At 36.8% G+C, this 27,006-nt stretch overlaps 1 protein-coding gene across 10 annotated transcripts in view; it reads left to right on the top strand.

The window, feature by feature from the left end:
- The window catches only part of LOC106715931 (thyrotroph embryonic factor), a 132,835-nt gene extending 108,642 nt beyond the window's left edge, over nucleotides 1-24,193 (top strand). For 2 of the 10 annotated variants that reach the window (XM_014509331.2, XM_014509330.2), the window contains 6 exons: nucleotides 16,474-16,601; nucleotides 17,017-17,224; nucleotides 17,588-17,691; nucleotides 20,560-20,697; nucleotides 20,936-21,069; nucleotides 21,433-24,193. In XM_014509331.2, coding sequence (XP_014364817.1) covers nucleotides 16,474-16,601; nucleotides 17,017-17,224; nucleotides 17,588-17,691; nucleotides 20,560-20,697; nucleotides 20,936-21,022 — 665 coding nt within the window. In that variant the 3' untranslated portion in view covers nucleotides 21,023-21,069; nucleotides 21,433-24,193. Of the gene's footprint in view, nucleotides 1-4,376; nucleotides 4,665-16,473; nucleotides 16,611-17,016; nucleotides 17,225-17,587; nucleotides 17,701-20,505; nucleotides 20,698-20,935; nucleotides 21,070-21,432 lie in introns of those variants that run through there. The other 8 variants (XM_014509329.2, XM_014509323.2, XM_045686224.1 and 5 more) reach the window with 7 other exon arrangements.
- The last annotated feature ends 2,813 nt before the right edge of the window (nucleotides 24,194-27,006 follow it).

The raw sequence follows: 27,006 nt of genomic DNA, 5'->3' as shown, positions 1-27,006 counted from the left end.
AAATTTTGTTACATTCAGCCCGGACGCTATCTCCTCTGTCTTTTTGGCGAGCGCTCGGCTATTTTCTCGCTGGTTTCGGCAACGGTGAAAGTGTTCGGGTTTTTGAGAAAGGAAAAGTAGTTTATTTTTTTCGTGGTAAGAGGCTATGCGCGGGCGCACGGACGTCCGAGTCACAAGCCTCCCCCCTGCCCGCAATCCCCGCCAGCCCGCTAATCACGTCGCAGCCCGCGACGAAAGTGAAACTTACCGTTCGGTCAGCTTTCGGGTGCCTAGCACAACACAACCACGAGTAACATTCCAAAGCGAGTTCTTATCGCGAATTACTTTTTTATAACACAATATTGGGAAAGCGAATACCGATATTTATTTTTGATTATACGATTTTTAAACTGATAGTTTTCAGTACATACATAATTAATGCGACGGGCAAAAATTTTCAATATTTTCTAAACGCAATGGAAAATTACGGTCGCATAATAAAAAAGTTTTGAACACAGACGCTTTTGTGCCTTTTTTTCGATATTTATTTTAGTTGTTATACCATAATAGTGATTTTTTTATATAGTTTTGTAAAATTTAGTTGTCATATCTTTGTATGGATTCTTTTCAATTTATCTTAACTCGGAATATAATAATGTTCTGAATGTTGCACTCCGTCTGTAACAAGCATCATTAATTTATATTTTATTTTTTACATTCCAAACATAATAATAAACATACATCGATAAAAAGAAAGAACGAAACAATATTAAAGCTAGAAAGTTAGATAGGCTTTCTCCAGTCATCTGAATAAAGCCTTTAAGGCTGGCTGTTTCAATAGAAGTTAACTTTCCTAAATTTTTGATGAGGTTTAGTGTGACCTCCAACACATAGAATAATTTTGACTTTTTATTAAAACATACACAACATATAACATTTTAAATGACACTTTTTAAGACTAACTATAATATGAAGTAAAATAAGATGATTAATAATTTATTTTTGTAGGTGCTTACGTCTTATCGTGTAGTCTTGAATTGACTCACATGTTATCTAAATGTATTGCACTGAAATGCGCAGTGGACCCTACGCAGTGGACCCTGTGCAGTAAACTGACTTATATAAATCGGTTTATCTTTTAAATAGCCTAGGTAGAGAGAAACACTAATTTGCGGAGGTCTTTTTTAAATTACTACTGCCAATTATAGTTAGGGGAGGATTGACTGATGTTCTGCGCTTTTTGTAAAAGGAAAAATCATTTGAAATGATTAAAATCTTACCTTTATTTAAGAAAATAAAAATTAAGCGTAGAAAGTTGTTTCTTTAATTTATGTATATATCGTTACTAATTTAATACTTTGTAATAAGTGTTAAGATATTTATTCAATCCAATTTTTTTCTTTAAACTTTTTAAAATGAAGTTAAACTATATTATTATATGATATGCCAACTGACCGAGTCTCATTTCGACATACATTCTTTTATAATACCGTTTAAAATTCAAAATTCCGTTAATTAGTCCGCCATTCACAATTACGCGTAAAAGCGTACAAAAATAAAGGTGTGTGCACACGCCAATAAATGCGTATTCAAATAGTAGGTCATGCGATTGGCGAATGGAGCGTTTTTGCGAGTTCAAGTTCGGAGCAGTTTATCGGTCGGGTTATCGTGCTCGCTCCCGCTGCCGCGCACACCCGCACCCCCGCCGCTGCGTACGCTCTCGCGTCCGCGCACTCTGCAGTTCCGTCTTAACTGCTAACCACCCAAATAAATATTTGTACCTTAAATACGAAAATTATTTTAATAAAGTACGAAAAGGAGTTCAAAAATTCATCATGTTTATTGTTTGCAAATGTTAATTTTAGACTAACATTCGATGAATGTTTGTTATAAAAATATTTACCATATTCCTTGACATCTAATGCAACTATTTTTATCATTAATTAATGATTTTCTTAAGAAACTACGTAAGAATTAGTTTAGATTTAAAATAGGTTTAAATAAGGTAAAGCAAGTACGGCTTGACACCATCTTTTATATTATGATTTGTAAAAAAAAACGATTTGATTACTTTACAATGACAAGTCCTAAATACGATATATAGCCGTGAAATTCCACTACCAAAATACTTGTATTGGTACATATTGTTATCTCTGTTATTTCAAAGAGTATGAGAGGGATGGAAATTTGTTTTTATAAGTGATTCGATAATGGAACCCAACAGTTAGTTTACGGTAGCTATGTTGATTGGAAAAAAACAAATGTTTGAGCATTATTTATTATTATAAACATTTGATATAAAGAGCGGGCTTGTTGTTTTGAGTGAACGTTACGATGTTTCGGATTACAGCTGACTCGCGGAAATCAATGTAACCTTTTTAACATTATGATTTATTGTGTGCGTCATCAAATAATATTTAATTCACGTATTCTATATTAATTAGTTGGGCGTCAGTACACGGACAGCTTTAAGAATTTTCTAGCGGCGACAATGTAGCGCACACACAGTATAAAGCTGCAGTTGTCGAATGCTTCAATCTGTCCGTGTAAAGCGGTCGTAAATAACTTTTTGAATATCAACAACTTAGGATCATTGATTTGTTTAATGCTTTTGTTTTTTTTTGTTATAATGTTTGTTAATTATATTTATTTGATTTTTATATTTTAATTTCTTTGATTCAATTGTTTTTATTCAACACGCTTTTGTATAGAAGCTGTTAAAGTTATCTTTTAAATGATATCTTGATGGTAAAATTCACTGATCAATCTCAATTATTTCGAGTTTACGTTAATTATATATTGATCGCTATTTGATTAGTGAATAAAATACACGAGTATCTTTGACTTTTTTTTGTTTATGTAATTAGGTCATACTTCTTTGTATAGGTAAATGGCTGTTGGTCTTCCTACAAGAAAATAATAATTGTTCCCGTAACTTTTCAATTTACGAGCTAGATTTTGCTTCTGTAACGATTTTTCATTTATCTGTTGGTAAATTGACAACTTCAAGTTCACTTGTTTATCACAAATTGTATTTACTGGAAAGTTATTATTTTTATTGAAAGTTATTTATTGAAGTGTTGAATTGCCATTGCCGGTAATATTACTTTACTTACAATGGTAACACTCGGAAAACGCATCAATACATGTTTTTTCTTTATCCAACCTTTGTAAAAGTACACTTGCTAATTAACACAAGAGTAATTGCATTTGAGTTTTATAGTCATACTTATTTAATTTATGAGCCGAACTTTGAATGCTTGTATTGAAAACGATAAACCAAAGTTTGAGTCCACCTGAGGTATCCTTATAACCTAACGGTGTATTACGTAGTTCCATGTATTGTCAATGTCCATATGTGTTATAAATAATGTGTGAAACTGGCTCAATGCGCACAAGAAAATCTCTTATCTTAGCAAACCAATACGCCTATGTAATGTTTATAAACTTTTTCTTTGTTGATACCTATTTCATGATCAACATTGTTCCAATTTGTAAAAAGAGGAATTATGTGCGTACGGCGCGAGGTTGTTTAAATTCTTGAAGAGCGGGTGTGGAGTGAGTCAGGCTCTGAGCACATCTGGCGAAGGAAAACATCATTGTTTGAGCTATCGCGCGCCGCCCAATAGAAACACCTGCCACCTTATCCATTACGCTCTTCGGCTATGGGACTTGCAATGTTGACACTTTGATGTGTAATTGTGTTTATGTATCCTAAACTGATTTCAATAAGTTTAAGAAAACGCAACATTTTCCCAAATTCACAAAATTTGTACTGACATTTGTATGATATTAGATACAGCACAAAGCCTTCCATACAGAAGAATTCAACGCGCGTCACCTACATACACGTTGTCCTAAATAAAAAAATTTGAGTATTTTTTTTTATAGTGAACAACCAGAAAGGATTGAATTTTTGAATATGTTTGTTTTATGATAATAGTTTGAATTTAATCATATTAAGATACTTCACGTAGGTACCATAATATGTGCCTTTGGCTTAGAACAAAGAACGTGAAAAATGTAGAGTATGCTTTTTCGTGTAAAGCTGTAAAGGGTGCAATTATCGTAGAAGTAGAGAGGAGTATCCGGGAGATGTGCGTGCAGCGTGTGGCGGAGAGCAGAGGAGAGGAGAGACGTTGTTTATGTGCGAGTGACACGTGCAGGCGTGTGCACACATAACATGCGCCAGTAATCAGTTATCGGCGTTGAGAGTGATCGCGCATCGCTATTATGTCACCGCAATTAAAAACTGTGCCACGCAGCGAGGAAGCATCGGAAGCCGAAGGCGGTATGTTGGCGGTGGGGGGAGGACCTGGTGGTGGCGGGTGGTGAGAGAGGAGGCGGAGGGGAGGCGGCAGCAGCTGAACGCGGCGAGGCGACTCGCGCGCCGCACGCCGCCGCGTTCGCACGCCCGCCTTGCCGCGCCCCGAGCGCTCCGCCGCGCCCGCGCCGCGATGTGTGAACAGTGAAAGAGCGCACAGTGAGCGCCTCGGCCTGCCCCATGGAGTACCAGCACCCTCAACCCGTCCAGCCGCTCGGGCCGCCGGCGCCTCCGCCGCAGCTGCTGCCGCCCGCGCCCCCGCCGCCGTTGCCTTCGCTACCGCAGCTGCAGCACGGCCACGTGCAGGACGACGACCGCTGGAGTCAGTACCACATCTGGAGGCAGCACGTCTTCGTCAATGGTCAGTGCTCGCTCCCGCAGCCGTCGCTCGCATCGCCCGTCCATCGTAAACGCGCGCCGACCGGGAAGCGCTCGCGCACTTTCTCCCCGCCCGCGACTACTGCCCAAAAGAGAAAGTGCGCGATCGTCGCCTGTCGCCGAGCCTCCGTCGGAAAGTTTTAGGTATCGACGGATCTTTGTTCGGCGTAACCTATTTATTGTTTAGTGCTTTATCCACTCATAACTGAATACACTTGACTGTGTATGTTATTGAGAAAAAGTACGTAAGAATTTTCACTTCCAACTCGAAAATTCCTTGTCTAAGTCAATTTCTAACGTTGAATTTCCGAGCGACAAACAAGCGACATGACGTTCAAGGATGTGTGTCGCCGTCGCCGTTAGCTTTAATATATCAAGGTTGCGCCGCGCTCATAATCTCTTAGCGTAAATATTTAAATTATTTAAATTCGGAATAGTAATGAACATCGTCGATTGTTCATAGGCTTAATAGATTGTATATGATTTTTGAATATACATTGAAATTGAAACGAAATAATCGCGAGGGCAGTATGTTCACAAATTCGATTAGCTCAGCATCGATGGGAGGAAGCCGTAAAGAGATATTGTGCTCTTGATGCAAGGTTCTGTTTACTAATAATAAAATGATATATTCTTTTAGATATATATCTTTTTGTTAAAAATGGTGCAATCATTAAAATAGTAATTTTTACCCGAAAACATATCAATGTCAATCATATTTAAAAAAAAAACAAGAACTAATTATTTTTTTATGAGATGCCAACTGTCTCTAAGTTTTATATCGTCGTCCGTCAATAGGTATATTTGTTAATCAATAAATGATTAACAACGGAATATTTCAAATGTAGAACAAAATAATTTATTGTAGGTATTAGTGTTTTCACGAATGTACAAAATTACTTATGAATCTGGAGACTGACACCGATTATTGTAATAACATGTCTACACGTTCTCGCCGTTCCAGGATGTCGACATTTAAAATTTAAAATTTGGGTAGTTTTACAACAGGATTTGTAGCCTTACAGTCATATGTTCCGCTACATATGGATAAAACCAAAAAAAAATCTCTAATATATGTTAAAAAAATAAATTTTAGATGAGGTTTTTACACGAGCGAGGTCACTTACAGCTTTAAAGTAATTGGTATTAACTTGACGTCCTCCGATACCTAATCAACGTTGACATCTCGTGATATTTCCTAAAGTAGGAACCGTTCGCTGTGAACTTTTATTGGTACAATACATATTAATAAACTCGATGACCCTTAATGCTTTATTTGAGTCCACACTTCAAGCGTATGTTTAATTCAACACTTTGAAAATAAATACGAAACATGTGAAATTATATTTTCACAAAGAATTCTAAAATGTTCATTAAAATTAAATATTTGATCTTAAAATACCATCACGTATCAAGTATATGAATTAAAAAATAATACATTTAGATGTTAGGCCCTGATTTCCGCTATGAATTTGACTATCATATTATTGCTGTTTTTTTGCCATTTAAAAGAGTTTACTTGTTTGTTAATTTCCTTTTCAATTTACTCCCAATACTTTAATAGTCTGTTTAGTATTATTTGTTCCAATAATTATCTAATGAAAATTATAAAGTTTAGTTAAACAGAGACGGAATATAATAGTTCTTTGTACTGTAAAAATGGCATTAACCTTGTGATCAGGAAAACTTGGAACTATAAGATTATCAGAGAGATTTATATAATGTGTCGTAAGTTACAATGTTTGTCCATGTCAAAACATAAGCTGGTATTCAAATGCGAATCAATGCATATATTAAGTCATAAAAAATCATTGTAATTTGTAATAACTTAATCTGTTAATGTTTTTGTTACTTGTGCTAAACAAGTTTACTTTCTAATCCCTATCGATCCGTTTATGTACATTTTTAAGGTATCTTTGTCATATAGATGGCAACAACCTTGCTATGTCGGTGCACAACATAGTAATTGTCAGCTGAACTCGGAAGTTTTCTGATATGTCGTAGTAACTCGAATGTATTTTTTTTTCTTGAGCAGTTTGCCAGCACTTTATTTATTGTGATATAAGTCAGCGCGTAGCCAGCGTACTTTCACTCCGAATATTTGGGAAAAAGTGTCGACCTTTTCGCGACTTTCACCCTTCGCCCCCCCCGCGTTCTACTCCCCGCGATCCCCCGTCGCTTGAACACGTGATTTCTTCCGCGTGCGCGTGGGCACAAATACCACTTTTACTTTCATCTTGAGAATACTTTAGAAAATTGAATTACTTGTCGTCCTTCGTTTTCGTGTACTTTGATTAAATTTATTTTTACATTAATGTTTCCTATTATTTATCTGACATGTCAATATCGCTTTTACGTTAAACTTATAGATAATAACAGGTCAAGTCACTACGGAAAATTGAGTCTACTCGTTTTTTTTAAATTAGATATAATATTCATACATCGACATCGAATTAAATATGGAATGGAATATATATATATATATATATATATATTTGTATATATATATATTTGTATATATATGTATTTGTATAAATATATATATATATATATATATATATATATATATATATATATATATTTGTTGAAGATCTGAACAAAAATAAGATAGTTTTAAGTAATGTCTGGTTTATATTATTAAAAAACTATTTTTTTAAACATCTTCATTGAACAAGTTCATTTAATAATTATAAAAAATTTACCAAAGACGATAGGATTGTGAGTACGGTGATATTAGAAGGTTGTTTGATGTTCGTTACTTGACGTACATCATATTTGGACGCGTCACGAAAACCTGTTTTACACGCCGTACAAGGCCTTACCTCGGACAGACAATATACGAGCAATTAATATAAAACTTACTTAAAAACTACACTACATTGTATATACATATTACATTTAAAAAAAAAGATGTCTTAAGAGTACACTGAAAACCGTATTTTCAGTATCTGGATCGTCACAAAAACTTTTTGAAGAGTCGGTAGAGGGCTTTTCAAAGTCACCAGATATTGTTATTTTTTATTATTTAATAGACCCAACATGTTTCGCAACGATTTGAAAAGTAAAACATCCGAAATGTCAATAAAAATTTCAAAGTAAAACCAAGGTAAAAGTTTAAATTGAAATATTTAAGTTCAAAACATTCTTTAACTTCCCCAGATCATCCTACTACAGTTTTAACACAAAAATAACAATATTAGATCAACGGTTTCGGATTGCTTACAGAAGTGTTCATGTGTATGAACATAATATTATTAAGATATTGCTACGATGTAATAAGACCCCAACAAAGAGCGAACTTGTTATATAGTATCTGTATACAGAGTTACAGTGCGGTTGCGAGACAACTTCCGGCGTCAGTCGAGAGTAAAAGTTATCTTCCGTTGCATTTCCGCGTTGCTAAGCAACGCTGCCTTCCCACTTTTACTTTTACCTTGCGCCCGCGCACCTCTAACACTATTCTCTCGATCATTTAGTATTTTCTTATACAGTTAAGGATATTCATATTTACCATTACTTTGCTATTTGGTTATAAATTGAAATATAACTTTGTTTCTCTGACCGTGACCCTCCACTGTTCAATGTGTAGAACTACTATTGCTACTTTAATCATTCGCAAGGAAAATAGAGATACAGGCGTTTAGTCAGTGGAAACTCTCGGTTAGAGATCAAGGCAAGTTTAATTGGAACTCTACTGTAATAGATATAGTACTTCCATTCGATGCCAAAGTACATCGAACTGAATCACAATCGAAATAGAGACGTATGACTTTTAATACGGCATTAATTTCCTTGCATCTAATACACAGTCCTGTAACTGCTTAGTTACGTACGTTTTGTAGAAATTTTCCATTATTTAATACACATGATATAACTCACACTACCCTCCTGGAAGTCTGGCAAAAGGATAGTGCGTTGTTGTCGGTTTGATTATTAAATTGGCTTGTTGATGCAGTCTGCAATAGAAATTATAATCTGGTGATATGTGCGACGTACTGTTAAACGTGACTTCGCTGATAAGCGGCAGAACGTGATGTTCCCCCCGTCCCGCTCCCCCGCCCAGGCCCCCGTCTTCCGCACCGCGCCCCCCCCCCCCCGCTCGCCAGTACGTAGCCAGTACTTGATTGGTAAGTAATTATTGTCATGACAAGACGACGTGTCTAACGCTGTCAGCTAAGGGAAATCATCCTATGTAAATCCTCAATTGATCATATTTATAATAGTGTTGTTAATATTTCTTTTTTTTTTTTTTCAACTAGCTCTACTCTGAAATATTTTAACATAGGAGGTATAACTAGTAAATTCTGATAGTAAGATCATCAGTAACCGCTTTTAAATCAGCCTTTGGTTTAAATAATTAGTAATTAGATGTCTATTTATGAAAAAAATCAACACTTAAGCGACATAGTTATTTATAATTTTCACTTCATTGACGACTTCATTGACATTCTGTGACGTTGTTATTGATACAAAAAGATAAATCGGATATAATTTAAACAAATTTCGGGTCAAATTGTGTATTTCTAGCTGTATATTAAAATCAGTTGAGCAGTTTTTTAAAACATTTAAATAGAAAAATTTATGTGGAGTAGAATTTTTAGTTGGTATCTATCTCCATACATATTACTCCTAATACGACTATTTGTTTGTTCGTTCAGTTGACCTTGTACAGTGTAACTGACCACTTTGATTCGTATTATTACTTTGTAGAATGAGCTTAGTATTGCGTTTTTATTAGTTAATTCTAGTTATAATGTCATCCTACTGTAAATTGTTTCTAAACCTAAAAAAAATTTTCAATTTTTATCTTTTTATTTCAATTATATTTTGTTGTAGTATATCATTGTAAATATTTTTTTAAATATTTAATGTTGGTTTTTTAAGAGATTTGTTGTAAATCCTAACATAATCCTAGTTTACATTTTCTATACCTACTTTATTACAATTATTGTATTTATCTTACTAATATTATAAATGGGAATATTTGGATGGATGTATGGTTGTTTGGAGGTATCTCCGGAACGGCTGAACGGATCTCGATGAAATTTGGCACAGATGTAGATAATAGTCTGGAAGAACAGATAATTTATTATGTTTTTATTTAATTCCATGCGGACGGAGCTATTTTTTTAATAAATATATTTAAAATTGTAATTATAACAGATTTTAAATGATGACGAATTAACGGATTCATGAGATTAATGTGAACTATTTTTTTCTTATGATATAACATGTTATTTTGATCAGCTCTAGTAAAATGATTCTGTTTGCCCTCAGCAAAATAACCACATTGTTATTATGACTGAAAAAGACTTCAAAGGAAAAAAAATACTCTGTTACTAGCAATTTCATCACCAAAAGCAATGTGGGCGCTGGGCTAAAAGTAGACATAATATTGTGAGGTTAATTTCTTTGCATCAAACCGCTTAACAAGACGAAAATATACTAAAATAATCGTTAGTTTATACGAGTATCCTAAAAATACATTTTTAATTATAGATGTTCGATGTTCGAATATTCTATTTTCAAATACTTATATAATAAGTATTAAAATACAAAAACACTTTACAAAATATAATACTTTCTAACAAGCCCGACAAGCTTCGTTTGCGTGGTCGTGTTACACTGAACAAGTCCAGGCTAAGAAGAACCCTATCTTATGGTTGAAATCACGAACTGATGTCATTTTAAACTGGAAATCAAAATATCCGAAAGTAACAAAGATACATTTGCATATTTATTATATGAATATAGAATAGGTATAAATGAAAGTTATCTTATTTTTGAATACTTATAAGTCTCAATTTAAATTCGCATATTCTTAACTCTTTTCGTTGATCATTATTTCATGTTAATTATTTAAGCTAGTTTTTAAATTCAATTACAAAAATTAAAAATGATAATTTGTAAGGGACAAAGAAACTAATTAAAAATATATATATATTCACGAAAAAAATATAATTATAAGACTCCAATGTTATAGTCTGATGCCGGTAGTTCTCAGAAACGAAGTTAGGGGTGTGTTGTTGTTACGTGTTGGTTGTCGCGTGCCTCGCCGGCGCCGGCGCTGCGACACACCACTGCCCTCGTGCCCGCTTCGCTTTGTTTACAATACCTTGCCTATCTTAGCAGGTATACAATCACAAAAGCGGGTCAACGTTCACTCAATTCACCGTCAACTAGCATTTAGACGCCAAACGTCGCGCTTGTTACTTTCTCGTTCACTTTCGCTCAATTCACACGTTTACGAAAATGATCGTACGCCGCCGGAAAACGCCGGCTTTCTCCGTTGCGCAAGCGCAACCACTTCCCGTTACGTCCCCCGCTACAGCCTCAGCCCCCCCCCCCCAACTTCCTCCGCCGCGGATGACTAGCAGCACACTCCTCACCTATATTTCCCGAGTAGGAAGCGCGGTGTAATGGTTGCGCAACAGCTTTCCAAAACCCGCTCAGCATTCCGCTTGCTCGCGCATTCGACTGACGTTCGCTTGCACTTTCAATAATCCGCAACACATCGTCGCCTCCGCACACGTCGCCTCTGATGAATTAAAATGCAATCGCGCATCACTACTTGCATTTTTATTTACAACGCACTCACTGCTATATTTTACATGATTACTCTGACTATCGATATCTGTTTTACAACAACTTCATACGAGGATGTTATACACAATGTTATAACGTATTTAATTTTCGAAGATATCAACGTAATCCTCATGTCATTATCATTTCTTCTTTTTCCATTTGAAGTCAACAAAATATTTGTGGTTAAATAGGTAACGATAATTTTCAAATCAATTTTAGTTTGCTCTTTATTTCAAACAGTGTCTGGGTTGATTTCACGTTTGTTTTAATTTTTATGTGAATAATATGCAATTGTAATACCGACCATATTTCCTTTGTTTAAGATGGTTAAGATGTACGTATATATTATATGTTGCATATGTTGTTAGGACAATGTGCGAGACGATTGAATATTTACAAAGGTGAAAAGGTCATCTTCAACGAAATGAAATTCATGTTACGAAGCAAAGATTTATAATTTTATTCGCAAATGAATATACCGAATTCAACTTTCGACTGATCGGATAGCAAAACTGAGAGAGATTCGGGTGGCCACAGCTTTCTTCCGCAAACTTAAGAAAGTGAGAGTGGTCGCGGCGCTCATTTCGACAATACTTTCTCTGACATAAGGTGCGACAAGCTATCGAATTTGCTTCGGAGTTTTTGTTCATTCATTTAACGGAATAGACCGTCAGCGCTATCATTTAATTTATTGAAAGATTACTATTATATCGTCTATTGGCTAACGATTCTTTTTAATTAAATTTGAATTATAATAACTTTCTACTATACATAAGAAACCAACATATGCGTGTTGTTATGCTGAACAAAGCTGTCCTGCAATTTTCACTTACGAACTAATGCTAACAGATGCCGGAAAGGTGTAACGTAACGCGTTTATAATTCAGCAAGATGGACCCTTAGGGACTAAGACGGCTTGTGACCCTAGTCTTTAGTACTACTTAGTCGCATTCGAAATTTAGATTTGAAACATTATAATAACATAAATTCACACTGAAGTTCTCTCTTAGTTACTTATCAGTACCTATATTTTTTGTTTTTAATATTTTTGGTACTTATAGTTTTGGATACAAATTCTAAAGCTGTGTAGCAAGTGAATGCTTTACCAAAAGGTTGGTGACGGGTGAGGGGGGGGGGGGAGGTCGATTGAGTTTGCATAGTATCGCGGTGACGACATCGCACCGACTTTCTCTTGCTCGATGAAAGTGAGAGCGCTCGCCGGCGGCCCCGGAAGCAAGCCGACACAATCGACTCGACCTGCACAACCGTCCAGCCCCGCTAGCATCCCTCAGCTGTATACCATTACCATCACTTTGTATCAATTCTTTGATATGCACCATTCTTTAAATTTGTACCAGTCCTTCAAATTCTGTCCCGAAATTTCATATCAGAAATGCCATTGTGTGATGTTACTCTGTTCACATCATTTGTTCGAGATATAAAATATCTTTCGTATTTTTTCCAAATTTAAATATACCTAAACAGCCTTATTTCAAAATAAAGAACAACTTCAAATATGTACGGATGTACAGTTTTGTGACTACCACTAGGAATACCCTTTCACAAGTTTTTAATTCATCTGTCTCTCGTGTAACTAAATAAATACATCTTTTTTCTAAAAGAAAGTTTAAACGTTAACATTTCAGTTAAATTTAAACTGCTCGACAGATCTTGACCAAATAAAAATAGGACGACTTGACAATCACTTGCTTTGATTTAAGAAAAAGAATCATCAAAATCTATTCAGCAAAAGCGAAGTTCTCAGGTAACAGACATCAATCAATACATAGTATAAAACAAAGTCGCTTTCGCTGTATGTCCGTATGTATGCTTAGATCTTTAAAACTACGCAACGGATTTTGACGCGGTTTTTTTTAATAGATAGAGTGATTCTTAAGGAAGGTTTGTATGTATAATAAATGCATAATATAGTAGAGAAACACTGATAAATTTAAAGGTTTCTAATGTGAACGCTGTGAACGTTGTGTATAAGGACATTCTGTAGTAGGTATATTTTGCATTGCACCCGTGCGAAGCCGGGGCGGGTCGCTAGTGAGAAATATACATACCTATAAGAAGTTCCTTGCTGCAATGTTCACGCTTGCTCGGAGCGTCGATAAATATTTTCCATAGCGTAATGAATTAATTAATGATTAGAATGTTGGGTGTTGGAGGAAAACTCTTATGTTGTGAGTTGTGCAATAGAGGCGTGCGTGTCGCGGCGCGGAACGTAGGAAAGCGTGGCGGTGCACGTAACACAACTAGGTTACTTCCCACTTCCGCCTGCACCGACTTACCTCCCCACCAAAATGTTTATACCACTTTTTCAACAAGGAAATTATAGCAACCACTAATTAACTTTATCTATAATTGATTTATAGTTGCGATCTGAATTTAGTGTACCATTAACCCAGATGAACCTACCGAACCATCCCATGTATGGTTAAATAAAAAATTTACCCTCATTATTTGATTTATTTAAAACAAGTTACACATTTTTTCAGAAGTTAAAAAACTTTCTAAGACAAAAACAGTTTCAGGCTCAACTGGGTCTTAAGTCATTGAGAATTTCATCATAAGTTTGACGGAATTAAAAGTACTGAAAGGAATTAATGTTTCTTTTACGTTACGTTTAATATTTATATGGTTTTGTTACGTCATTAAGTTCTCGTAATCAAGTTTCTTTTATTAACTAGACTCAGTATTTTTAGTTAAGCTTTTAATCTCATTGCATAAAATCTTTGCGATTGGAACTGAAAACTTACAACTTTTTATGCAATAAGCATTTTGTAATCTATTCAAGTTGGAATATTTATTGTTCTTTGTTATAAAGTTGTTACAAAATATCCTAACAAATCTACCACGTATTAGTCATGATAGGTTTTTCCATTTGAGTACAGATTTCCTTATATCGTTGGAGGTACCCGTGTTAAATATTTTTATTTACGAGTACAACCAATTCATATTATTATATTTAATTACCATCGTTTCTTAATTCTTACTAATGATTGGATACTTACTACGGGGTAATTAGAAAATAGCTGAACAGATCTAGATGGAGTTTAAAACGGAGCTATCTCAGGTCTACGGTCTTGACTAAACGCATAGGATACCTACATCTTATCCCGTAAAAATCTATGGTTATTATGGAATAGATTTGTTTTTTAAAAGAAAAACTCGGCAACGAAATGAATATCACTTAGTTATTCCACGCAGACGAAATCACGGGCAACGGCTAATTATTTAATAAACAATCTGCAGAAACTGTTGTTGTCTGGTACAAATATTCATTGAAAAGTGCCGAAAGTGCGAATGTGGTCACGTGGCCGTTAGTGATGACGCCTGTTGCGCCACGTGAGGAGCCCGTACGACCGCCACCACCACCACCCCGCCCAGTCCCCTCCACAATGGCCACGTGAACAACTAACCCCCCTCCGACCTCTCGCCACAAAACTATTCTAGTGTCAGTCATTGCTCCATACATTGTGTACAGTTAGAACAGTTAAATTCAGAACAATTATTATTTGTGTAAAACACTTAATAAATAAATTATTTCCACGTTCACGTATATTTAGAATAACAAAAGCTAGTAGAGATATTAAGGATATTGTGTTGTATTGAATGGGTGTAGGTAGAAATAACAATAAAATCAGAATCATCCAAGTAATGAAAACGAATGAAAGAAAAACCACTGGGTTGCCTGGAAGAGATCGCTTATAACGATAAGGCCGCCCTTGCTATGTAAATTAGTTTTTAGTCATTTTTCTGTATAATTTATTAAGCAATAAGAGTCAATAAATAAAAATGTATAAATGACTCACTACGCAACGGACTATGATCAGTCGACGCGGAGTCATTGGAATGGCATAGGCTTTTAATTCTTTGAGTTCTTTTCATCATTTACAACTTTTATAGAATACATAGGAAGCTGAGGACAACTGCTAGTTGCAAACAAAAAGATTAAAATATAAACACATGTATTTTTAACTAGCAGTTGTTGGCGACGTAATCCGCCCGGAATTAGAAAAAATACTTGCCTATCTAAAAAGAAAATTGCCGATAGCACCCGGAGATAGTGTATCTTCCCATCAGTGAAAGATTTTTTCAAACCGGTACAGTTTTGGAGCATATTCAAGGCAAACAAACAAATAAAAAAATCTTTACCCTTGATAATATTAGAAGGTACATATTACTGATAAAGTAAAACATGGTATCGTAATAGCCTGGAGCAGCGGATAAACAGTCAGCCTAACTACTCGGCTCAGAGGTCGACTCTTAAAGTAATTATAAGCCTATGTGATAACATATTTCTCCCTCATAAAGTAACGATCTAGATGTAACACATATCAATAGTGTTATTACTTGATCCCATTCTTTTTCTTTAAACATAGAAATGGAACTTAATTTACGTTGATATTGAATTCTAAAAAAATGCTGATTGTTGTAATTAATTGCATCAGGTAGATGAATAAAATTAGTTGGTAAATTTTGTAAAAAATATTCCATGTTAGTAGAAATTATCGTGATGCCATTAAATTAGGTATACAAGCACAATACAGCTTATTAACATGATATTGATCAGTTATTATGCTCATTTTGTGCTCATAAACATTTTCGGGTTTCGCATTTGGATAACTGAAAGGTTTTATTTCCTGCAGCTGTTAGAAAAGTTATAGATATTTTATAGTAAAGAAGTGGTATTTAGTAAAACGAGACCGATTAATGAAATCGATTAGAAATAATAATGTATTTTAAATTAGGTGTATTCCTTTTTCCTGGTACGGTCACTTCCGGTGACAACTTGTGACAAAAACTTCAATTGCACGTTAATGCACACTTTATTTTCTATTCGTATATTTTATATACATCATGATATCTTGTTTGCGACTCTATTTAGCTGTTGCGACTATATAATATTATAATATTATGTGACATATATGTCAAAGCGAGTTTTTGCTCAGCGAATGTTCGAATGTACGTCGTGTTATTACTACTGAGGCACTTACACATACGTTTACTGTCAAAGCTCTGTGTTTGCTAAGATCCCTGACATTGTGAGGTCGTCGGGCTACCGCTACAGTTAGTGGAGTTTGCGTGCCGAGAGAGTAGCTGTGTGGCCGGCGGCGGCGCGCGCTGTTGTCGGGCGCACGACGGCGCGCGCCGCCGCGGCCTTGCAGTCTTCACGGCACACGCTCTTCTTGTTACAGGCAAGTCAGTCAACGCTAAGGACACCCTAGAAGACAAGAAAGATGACAACGAGCTGTGGGAGGCGCAGGCTGCCTTCCTCGGGCCCAACCTCTGGGACAAGACCCTGCCCTACGATCCCGATCTCAAGGTACAACAAGTCAGTATTACCATAAACTTTATTACCTATTGCGTGTCGTGTGCGTCTCACCGGCTGCTCGATAGTGGCTGCGCGCACTAGGTAATAGAGTGGCTGCCATCACGACCGCCTTCTGTGTCGTATGCAACCGACTCTTGTCCTGCTGTGCTTTCTTTGATCTTAGTTTTATGCGTTTTATCGTGTGTACTTGATAATAATATTATATTACATTTGCGAGTGAAACGCCATGCTGCGAACTGTTTATAGTTTTATAATTATTATATCTGCTGTTGCGTTTCTCCCTTGTGTGCGTAATGCTCAATAAATATTGTTTGATCGCACCGAATAAAGCGTCCCGGTGCTGCCGTCGAGGCAGTGCGAGAGGGTGAGGGTGCGATATGTGACACGTAACGTTGGATTTTTTCAGTACGTGGACCTAGACGAGTTCCTGTCGGAGAATGGCATGCCCGGTGACGGGCTCGGCGGCGGCCACCTTGGCGGCTCCGCGTTCGGGCCTGGCGCGGGCCTCACATTGGGCCTGCAGGCGCCCGTCACTAAGCGCGAGCGCTCGCCCTCGCCCTCCGACTGCATGAGCCCAGACACCATCAACCCGCCGCTTTCTCCCGCCGATTCAAGTTAGTATACTACTTTTTCAATTTACTCTATTAACTTAGTGATCACCTCCGCTAACAAACATCTACAACACCAGAGAAACTTATTGTAGTGACGTCTAAAGGTATTTGAACATTTATATACACTAATAGTATATGGTAATAAGAATCTTTCTTGAATTAAACAAACTAATAATGTGAAAAGTCACAAATTGACACGACTTAGGTAGGTCTTCTAGAATCCCAAATTAATCGCCATCCGAGAACTCCGAGACAATTTTCCTATACAATAGTGAAAGTGAATATAATTTTTTGCCAAAAAAGTGAGTAACTTTCAACACAAAGTAACATTATAGTGATCTAACGCAGTTGAATTGCAATTTCCAGCATTCTCTATGGCATCGTCCGGGCGTGACTTCGATCCACGGACGCGCGCCTTCTCCGACGAGGAACTCAAGCCGCAGCCGATGATCAAGAAGTCCCGGAAACAGGTAAATGATGTTAGTGCGCTGATCATTCCTAGCAGCATGCTGCGAACAGCCTGCGGGGTGCGGCGTCACTGTAACCTCAATACACACACTCACACACACAATACAAACCCAAGAGAGTATGAATATATGTCATAGAGAGTAAAGTTAAAGAATATTTCACTTAACAACAGAAATAAGTATTTTTTCCGCGTTTAAAGCCGTTAAGTGGGCTCTTTCAGTTTACATTTATCAGAAGTCTGTACCACTACAGACCACCCTTAGTGACCAATTAACGACTCTAAGTGCGGCTATTGAGCTATTAACAGTAACAACTTTTTGTAAATATCAAGCACTAAACCAGTGGTTTTCAAACTTTTTTAGTCACCACTAAACATAAATTTTCGCACCCTACCTTCAGTTCATCCGTATTCCTGTAGAAAGTAAATTTGTGAATAATTTTAGTATTTTTTTAGTCCCTTTAACTAAAAATGTTGAGTTAAATAAAACAGGAAACTATTTCGACCCCCGCATAAAATCACAGTTTGAAAAAATCTGGTTTCAATTAACCAAGGCTTTATTTTAATACATTTTAGTTACGTATACGTAAATATTTTTCATTTTATTATAACTAAGCATTTAAAATATTTCTGTTTAGAATCATTCGAATGTATTTGATACGTTTAACAAATTAAAAAAAAAGAAAATCTTAAAAATGTACCAACACAAAACATATCAATACAAAACACAGCACGACACAAGCTTATCTAACGCTTTTCCAAATTTAAACTAAACCTGTAAATAACACAGTTTTTTTGTTTCACAATAACATATCTTATCGTGAGTTCCCAACTGACTGAATGTTCATATTTGATCACTGAATTTTAGAGCAAGAAAAAGTTAGACTTTCTTTTGTCTTTGTATGTTTATGTGAATGTTATCGGCAGTGGGAATTCATGGTAATGCATTTATTTATAATAAAACCATTTGGAGGTAGATTTTTTCAATTATTATATCAATTAATTATATATCAGGTATTAGCGTAATTTTTACCAGATAGAAAATGTATTCTTGAAAATATGGTGATGATTTTAATGCTAAATTTGAATGAAAGAAAGGCAATGTAGTAGTTCTTTTTCGATTCCCACCGATATAAATGGGAAGTGGAACATGGATTAGAAGTCATGGATAGATAGATATTTGTGTACAAAATCTTAATGCCTATGAATTGAGGAAGACCAATTACCATTTCTTTTTATTCATTTGCCACATAAATAAAATATTGTAAGTCATGATTAGTACTTCGATGCGATTAGATCTTTTGAAAATAGCTAAATTCTCACAAAGAAAATCAGATTCACCAGAAAAGCCGTATTTACACAACTTAAAAAAAAGTAATCGTATACATCATCTCCCTGGCCTTATCCCACTTACGTGTGGTCGGCATACAATGTTTTATAAACCTTAAATTTTTAATTTTTTACGGCCGACCGCCAGCCTCTCGCCTATCCTACTTGGGAGGAAACAGTAGTCGTATTATATAGTACATTATACAACATAAATGGTTAATTAAAAAAAAAAAAAGTTATCCTCAAAATTTTCATTACTGTATTTAATTAATACACAGTTAAAAACACAATAACAAATAATTCACAAATAATGTAGAATATAATAATTGCTTCGTAGTATATTTAAACGGTTGTAGAGTATGGGTATGGTATGGTATTTTGATTTGGCTTACAATTTCTGCAACATTTTTCTCCACTTTCCAGGTTCGTTTATATTCAAAAGATTAAACATTAAATTACGAAATAATTTTTAATTTTTTTATGAATGAATAGACTAGAGGTTTTCATTTTGTAATATAGTAATGGTTAAATTGTTTGCTTTAGTTACCAAAGAGTTTCGTTCACTTTGAAATTTAAATGCAACAGACTTTAAGATGGTAAGTGCAAAAATTACAAACAAAGCCGTCATCCTCGTGAAACAAATATTATTTACAACTATTGTATGAACCATGCTAAGGAAGTACCATCTTTTTATTCCCTCACCAGAAATTGGTAGCAACACGTCTGTCGTTATTGTTGCTAACTTGATTGCTTCATTTATGCTGTTACTTTGTATAGAATTTAATGATTTTTTTTCTACTTTATCTAGTGAAGTTAATGAATTAATTTACTGGAGGTAATCGCTAAGAGACTTGTCAGTCTTTGTTTATTTATACAGGTTATTACAATTAAATAGATGGCATGTATTATTAAACAGAATAAATTTGCATTTCAATGATTAGATTTACATATTTTTTAATCGTTTTCATCATAATTGCAGTGAGAGAAAAACCTATACTTCTTGATTACGTATGTGGAAATTGTTGCAGGAATTGTTTGTTAGAATATCAATATTATTATGAAACGCTTATATTTTATATTTGTACAGTGGTTTATAATTACTGGAGCACGCAAACTCGAACATTGAACTCGATATAGTAAAGCGTTCCACAATTTTTCAATTAGAGATTGATACATTATGTACAGTCGAAGACATTTATTTCATACCCATTTCGGTGGAATGTCATTTGAGGCTCACAATGCTATTAGGCCGTAAATTTATCATAGCATAGATACGAAAAAAATTGTAGCTCTTAATGTGAAAATTTTCTGAACGATATTCGATCCTAAGTGGGAAGTGATTTTAATGCTCTGACTGTACCTGCATAGGTGAGTTTGTTTTGTTTCGCGTTTGCGCGCAGGCGTCGCAACGGATCTGGTGAGTGGGGGTGAGCTCCCCCCTCCCCCGCTCCGTCGTAACTCGCGTGTTATGTTCCACTGGTGGGTGAAGGGTGGTATGAGTATGTGGCGCGGCGTGTTAACCCCATATCGACGTCGTCGGCAGTTCGTGCCCGATGACCTGAAAGACGACAAGTACTGGGCCCGCCGGCGAAAGAACAACATGGCCGCCAAGCGCTCCCGCGACGCGCGCCGCATGAAAGAGAACCAGATCGCCCTGCGCGCCGGCTATCTCGAGAAGGAGGTGAGACTTAGTTTATGCCCACGACCATACGCGTGGTTTCATTTTCAAGTAAAAGGTAACTAATCCCCGTTACAATACCCTTGATAAGGTAGGTTCGAAACGGCCAATCGACTATTTGGAGGAAGCATGCTAATACCAAAATTAACAAAGACGTAAATTATTATATCTGGTATTACTCATTTATATGGATAATATTATAAGGGATATCGTTAATAAAACTTGCATTGTAATGTTACAGAATATGGGGTTACGGCAAGAAGTGGAACTGCTGAAAAAGGAGAACCATATCCTCCGCGAGAAGCTGTCGAAGTACGCGGACGTATAGATCCGCGAACTCACCACCCCATAAAGCACAAACACGCCACACGATCAGTGAGTACAGTTCAAACCAGAGTGATAACTTTTTACTTGATCACGCGTAAATCCTTAAATTCATAAATCTAATAAGCGTACATTTACTTCCCTTCACAAAGTTAAAAAACATTAATTCTCAAACTGTTTGCAGTATCGAAATCTTTTTTTTTTTGCTCATTCTAATTTGACTAGTCGAATTTATAGCATACTCAGGAAAAAAGTTTTTTATCGTGAAAGGATAAGATCATGCATATACAAAAAAAAATTGACACAACTTATTCATACTTTACTGGGTATTAAAACTTGTACGGTGAAATTGGTAGTGTCACCGTATGTAACAATAGTTTTGGTGCGTAGTGTGACAATATAATCTGTTTGCAGGTCGCGGGCGACGCCGCTGCCGGCTACGGGCACATCAGCAACATCTGTGTGAAGCTTTTTAATTCATTGGTTTAAATGTATTTTATTGACGTGTAACCGTTAGATGTATGAGACTTATGGACTTTATAACTGTGACTTTGGTGCATCTCTTACTCCCTTTCCCTTCGGTACAACACCCACAAACCTTTGTTCATTCCTCTCCTCTAAATCATCCCGTGGAGTCTTTGTTTCTTCTCTTTCGGGGCCACCTCGCTAATGACAACCTCAATGTTTTATATTTTTGTTGCAACTATATAATATGCATGTGATCGTTGTCTTTACATAGTTAATGTATAGGATTCTTGTTATAATTAATATATACGTAATCTTTAGGAGATTGGAATCGGTGGTGTGGCTCTGTTTGACATTACAACACTACTATCGTAGTAATAATCGACATTACCGTACAGTTACCGTAAGTTTTATTTATTAGTGTAATAAGTGAATCTTAACCAAAGTTCCGCTTCGAAGTCTGTTCTATCGTCGTCTCTAATTCCTTCCTCGGACTCGGTTCGATACTCTACAGGGTTAGTCAACGACGTACGGACCAACAAATTTTATGGAAAATCGTTGTTTGGAAAGGGTGTTTTAGTGTCCCCGTCCCAGCGCGCGTCGCGCCGTGCCCCGACACACGCGGACGGCCCGCAGCCGGTCCGCTGTCGGGCCGCACCGCTCCGGGCGCGGGTCGTCGTTAAGTTAAAGTTGTTGAATATTTATATTGTACCGACACCGGTCGCGTGCGGCCGTGGTCGCGCGCTAGTTTGCTCAAGTGGCTCGCGTACGCATGCGCAAGTGTAGTGGCTGCGTCTGTATATAGGTAGTTTTAATAGGTCCCCACAACGCCCCGGACACCGCGGTTTGCTCGCGAAGAGGCCCTTGCACTGTCAATAACATTGCACCTCGATACATTGGTAAAGTTGACGCGAGGCAATCGTACACGAGATCTCTTCCCTTGTTTACCATAAATCATATTATGTTGACCTGACTGCGAATAAATCGATCACAACCCCTAGACTGTCAGATATTCAATCTTGTGTTTTCTTGCTTACAATAATTATTTAAATGATATTTGTATTATCCCTCTGTAATATCTTAAACTTAGAAAAGACAAGAAAAATTCTTAAAACTTGGTTAAAGCTATAAAATGTCATATAATATCCGACGATGAGGTAGTGTTGACAGCCTAGGGGCTTGCCGGCCGCGCCCGTTCCCCATCCGTCCCCGCCCCGCGACGCCGCCGCGGCCGATGAGATCCGCCGCGACGCGCCGACCGCCCGTCCGGGGCCAATAGGTCTCCCGCTCTGGCTCGCTTCGTAGGACCGCTCCGTATGAGATTAGCCCGCGAGGCGCCCGCAGATGTCGACCGCCTTTGCGCGTACCGAGCCTCAACGCCTCCGAGGCTGCTGCTCGCTGCGCGCAAGGGCACCGCATACCCAGTCCTTTATCCGCGGGCGCCCCGCCTCGCGACAACCGTCGTTTCCGTAGTGGGCGAACACTAGTTTCGTTTCAAACTTACATAGTAGGATAGTTTAAGTAGTACGTAGATTCCGTAGCGTAGTCGTCATTAGTCTATTTTTGTTATGGCTGTAGTTGTTAACGTTTTTGAAAGTTTATATTATTTTTTTTAGTTGATAAAAGAGACTCTTGTTTTCGCGTCGTAAAGAGTAGGACCCGCGTATATATTAGTATGGATCGGCGCTGCGTACCTCACACCGACCCTCGAGCGGCGCTCCCGTCGCCCATCTATTGCGTATCCGTCGCATTCTGTCGCGTATCTATCGCGTATCCACCGCGTTATCATCGCGTCTCACGCACTGACTGCATCATCTGGACGTTTCCTCTGCACTCTTGACTCGTGCTAATGTTATAATATATTTTTGTAGGTTTTTGACGTTGATAAATGAGTCAATTGAATGTTTATTGAAATAAAAAAAGTTTATGAACTTAAGACTAAGGTGTTGTTGCATTTGAAAGTATTTTATGAATACAAAAAGCGAGAACAATAAAATGTTTTTTCTATAAAGGTTTACATGTGAGGGATACCGCTGTGTAGGTGTGACGGTAGAACTTTTGAATTGCACTGTTTCATATCAAAATGATATTAAATGTAATTCGTGTTAATGTTAATCGCCGCGCTCAACGGCATTTCATATTCCATCATGTTTGTTAAAAATTGAATCGTATACATTGAATTACGCATTATGATATAATTATGATACCTATATACATATATTATACATAATTGTTTCTCCGTAAAAAATGTAATATGGGTATATTTTAAGGTATCGTGATAAGGAGTTGTATGTAAGAGCATCGCGGTAGTATCGCCTACCCCCACCCGCGCCCCTCCCCCGCGCCCTTCCGCGCCGCCACCTCCGCCTCCCTTATTTATTTCCTGTTCCCCTATGTAAACATCGCAACAACATAAAACCATATTAATTTTAAATGTACGAGTAGTATTTCCTTTGGTAATAACTTATATGGTTCTATGGATTGAAATAAAAGTTGATTGTTGTATTTATGTTTATTTATTTTGCCGCGCGATGGCGCTAGACGGCGGGCGGTGGTGGCGGCGTCACGCCACCCCTATCCCCGCTCCTCCACCGCTCCGCCGTCGCCCGCCGTCCGCGCATTTTGGCCGCCGATACATTTCCTCGATCGCTGTTTTATGTAATAAATCGTGGTAAAAGTACCTTGCACAAAATAGACTTTTCATTCTCCCTCATCCTGACACGTAGAGTTCTATAACCATCTGACTTACACCGGCCTACTGATATGCAGCGATAAATTAATAAGGTAAGTCTATATGTGTGTCTCAAAGTAAAAATGTATCATCTTACAAAATTTGTCTTATGAAATTCATATTCAAATCCGTTGAATGTATAGGTATACTTAAGCCTTCGCATTAGACCTACTCTTGTTAAGATTCAATATGCTCCTGTGAGTCGAGTCTAATTGAATATAAAACACGAGAGAAAAAATTGTGACACTCTTTGTACTAAGAAAAATAATGGAAGGAACTTGATTATCCTTAAAATTTTAAGGTCAAACATTCGTCTGGTTTAAGGTTATTTTTAATACAATATCTATTACTGATGTTTTATTTTCCCTTTTAATTTATTTAGGAAAGCTTCACTGTATTTTGGCAATTTTTTTTTTTTAAATCATAAATCAATAGTCACTGGTTGTTGGGACACAGTTGCCAAACTATTAAATTCAAACATTACAGCGAATATTTGTTTGCAATATTGCAGTCAGTTTGCCTATTGCAGTCGTTAAAAAGTTTGGCAACTAAAATGACTAGGGAAACATAAAAGTACTATTATAGGTTTATTGAGGTACAAGTTTTTTTATTGTAAAAAAATAACTTTTGATGATAAGTGATCATTACAACTTGGTAAATTTTTTCCAAGAAATTATTTAATAATATGATGTATGTAAACAAACCATAGGCATTACCAAAGGAGGTAGACAGAGAATAGATATCATTTGGTGTGGTGCAGTCCAGATCCTCTCGCTTTTCCGTACATGTGATGTTTATCTTTAGATGGCATAAGGTAAGTAGTATATGTGAGTAATCTTTAACATCTAATTAAGAAATATTACCTCACGCTGAAAAGGCATACTCATACGTATCTAGAACGGTATGTTTAGGGTGTACAAATCATTAAATATTAATGGTCTCACAGTGAATAACAGGATGGTTTAAAAACTAAAATACTAATAAATTATAAAAAGGTAAAGGAAAGTAAGTAAGTCCGGGAAAGTCGTGTAGTTACAACCGAGTAAACCTTTCTTGGTCAAAAAGATAACGATTTAATCCAACTTACCTCTATTTAAAGTTTAGGCGCTAGAGGTTATTAATTTTAATTATGTTATTTCTCATTTTTATTCAAATATCTCGAAAAGTCTTTAGTAAATTTTAATTCCTATCGAAATCATGGTTTTTCATTACTTTTTTTTATGAAAATTTAAACATTGCACACGTAATTCCCGGATATAGAGGGTCTATACGTTAAAAATGCGATATTAGAGACGCTTTAAAAATTGACTCTCTCTGTGTCGGTCCCTCATTTCTGAGGATCGTGGTCAGCATGTGCAGGGTCGCATCTGGAGCGGATGATATGCCTCCACCGGCTCCTGTCCAGCGCGTCTCTCACGACGGTATAAAATTTTGTGGACGACAACTCCTTCATTTGGTCAGTCCATCTTGTTGGTGAGCGGCCGCGTGGTCTTTTTCCTTGAGTGTTACCAACGACAATAAGTTTTTCTAGACTTTCGTCTCCTCTGCGTATTGTGTGGCCGAAGTATGATAGAATTCGTTGTTGGCATATAGTGGAGAGGCGTGTTTTTATACGGAGCTTGGTCAGGATTGATGCATTGGTGCGTTTCGCAGTCCACGGTACCCTTAACAGGCGTCTCCAGCACCATATCTCGAATGCATCAATCCTTTGTCTCTCACGGGCTGGAATTGTCCACGTCTCCACTCCATAAAGAAAGATAGGGAATACCAGAGCTCGTATCAGTCTGATTCTGGTTTTTATGCCGATTCCTCTTTTCTTCCATATGTTGGTTAACCGGATCATCGCATCTTTAGCCATACCAATCCTCCTTTTTATCTCGGGAGCACACTTGCCTTCATTGTCAATTTGGGATCCTAGGTATATGTAGCGATCGACGACATTTATGCCAGGAATGTTGCAGGCTACATTTGTTAAGTTTCCGGCTCGATCCACTATCATCACCTTTGTCTTTGCTCTGTTTACGACGAGGCCGACGTTGCCGCTTTCTGACTCAAGTCTTTGAAACAATTCCGTCATTTCTTCCATTGATGTTGCCAGGAGAATGGTGTCATCGGCATATCTGAGGTTCGATAATCTTTTTCCGCCTATGGGGAATCCTTTTTCCCAGTTATCGATTGTCCTCCTCATGATATATTCTCCATATAAGTTAAAGAGTGCAGGCGATAAGATGCAATGATTGATGATGCAAAAAATTGACTACATAATTAAAAAAGTGAAAATGAAATAGCATCAACCAATTATATCATAATAACAACTGAGGTGACCCAGTGACCTCGATTTTCGGATCATTTGTCAAAGAGCAGGCCAGCTAAGTCACCAATGACTTTCCACATTTCGGATACATATTTCCTTTAAGGCCACGTTTCTAAACTAATAGTTTGGGAAAGGCTCGTTTTCTCGATGTAGCACTATGGCCCACTTCCATCAAAGAATTAATTATTAGAAGAAAAATAATTTAAGTACTAAATTTTATACAGGGTAACATTTAAGTTCCGTGATATTATGAGAAAGGAAGCGATAGAATTTCAATTTTTTCCTTAAAAATAAACATCTCGAAAAATTAATTGCAATAAATATTGGAAGCGTCCAATTTTAGTAAAACTTAACGTGAAATTTAATACACACGAATACATTGAAAATTCAAAGCTTAATTAACAAAGGTCACAAATACAGTGGCTGTGCTGCAGCAGTAGAGCAACAAAACAACCCACCTGTCCTTTATGTGCCAACC

Source organism: Papilio machaon, chromosome Z, assembly GCF_912999745.1.
Source record: "Papilio machaon chromosome Z, ilPapMach1.1, whole genome shotgun sequence".
Taxonomy (NCBI): Eukaryota; Metazoa; Arthropoda; class Insecta; order Lepidoptera; family Papilionidae; genus Papilio; species Papilio machaon.
Note: the sequence above shows the minus strand (reverse complement) of the source record. Positions and strands in the feature narration are given on the sequence as shown.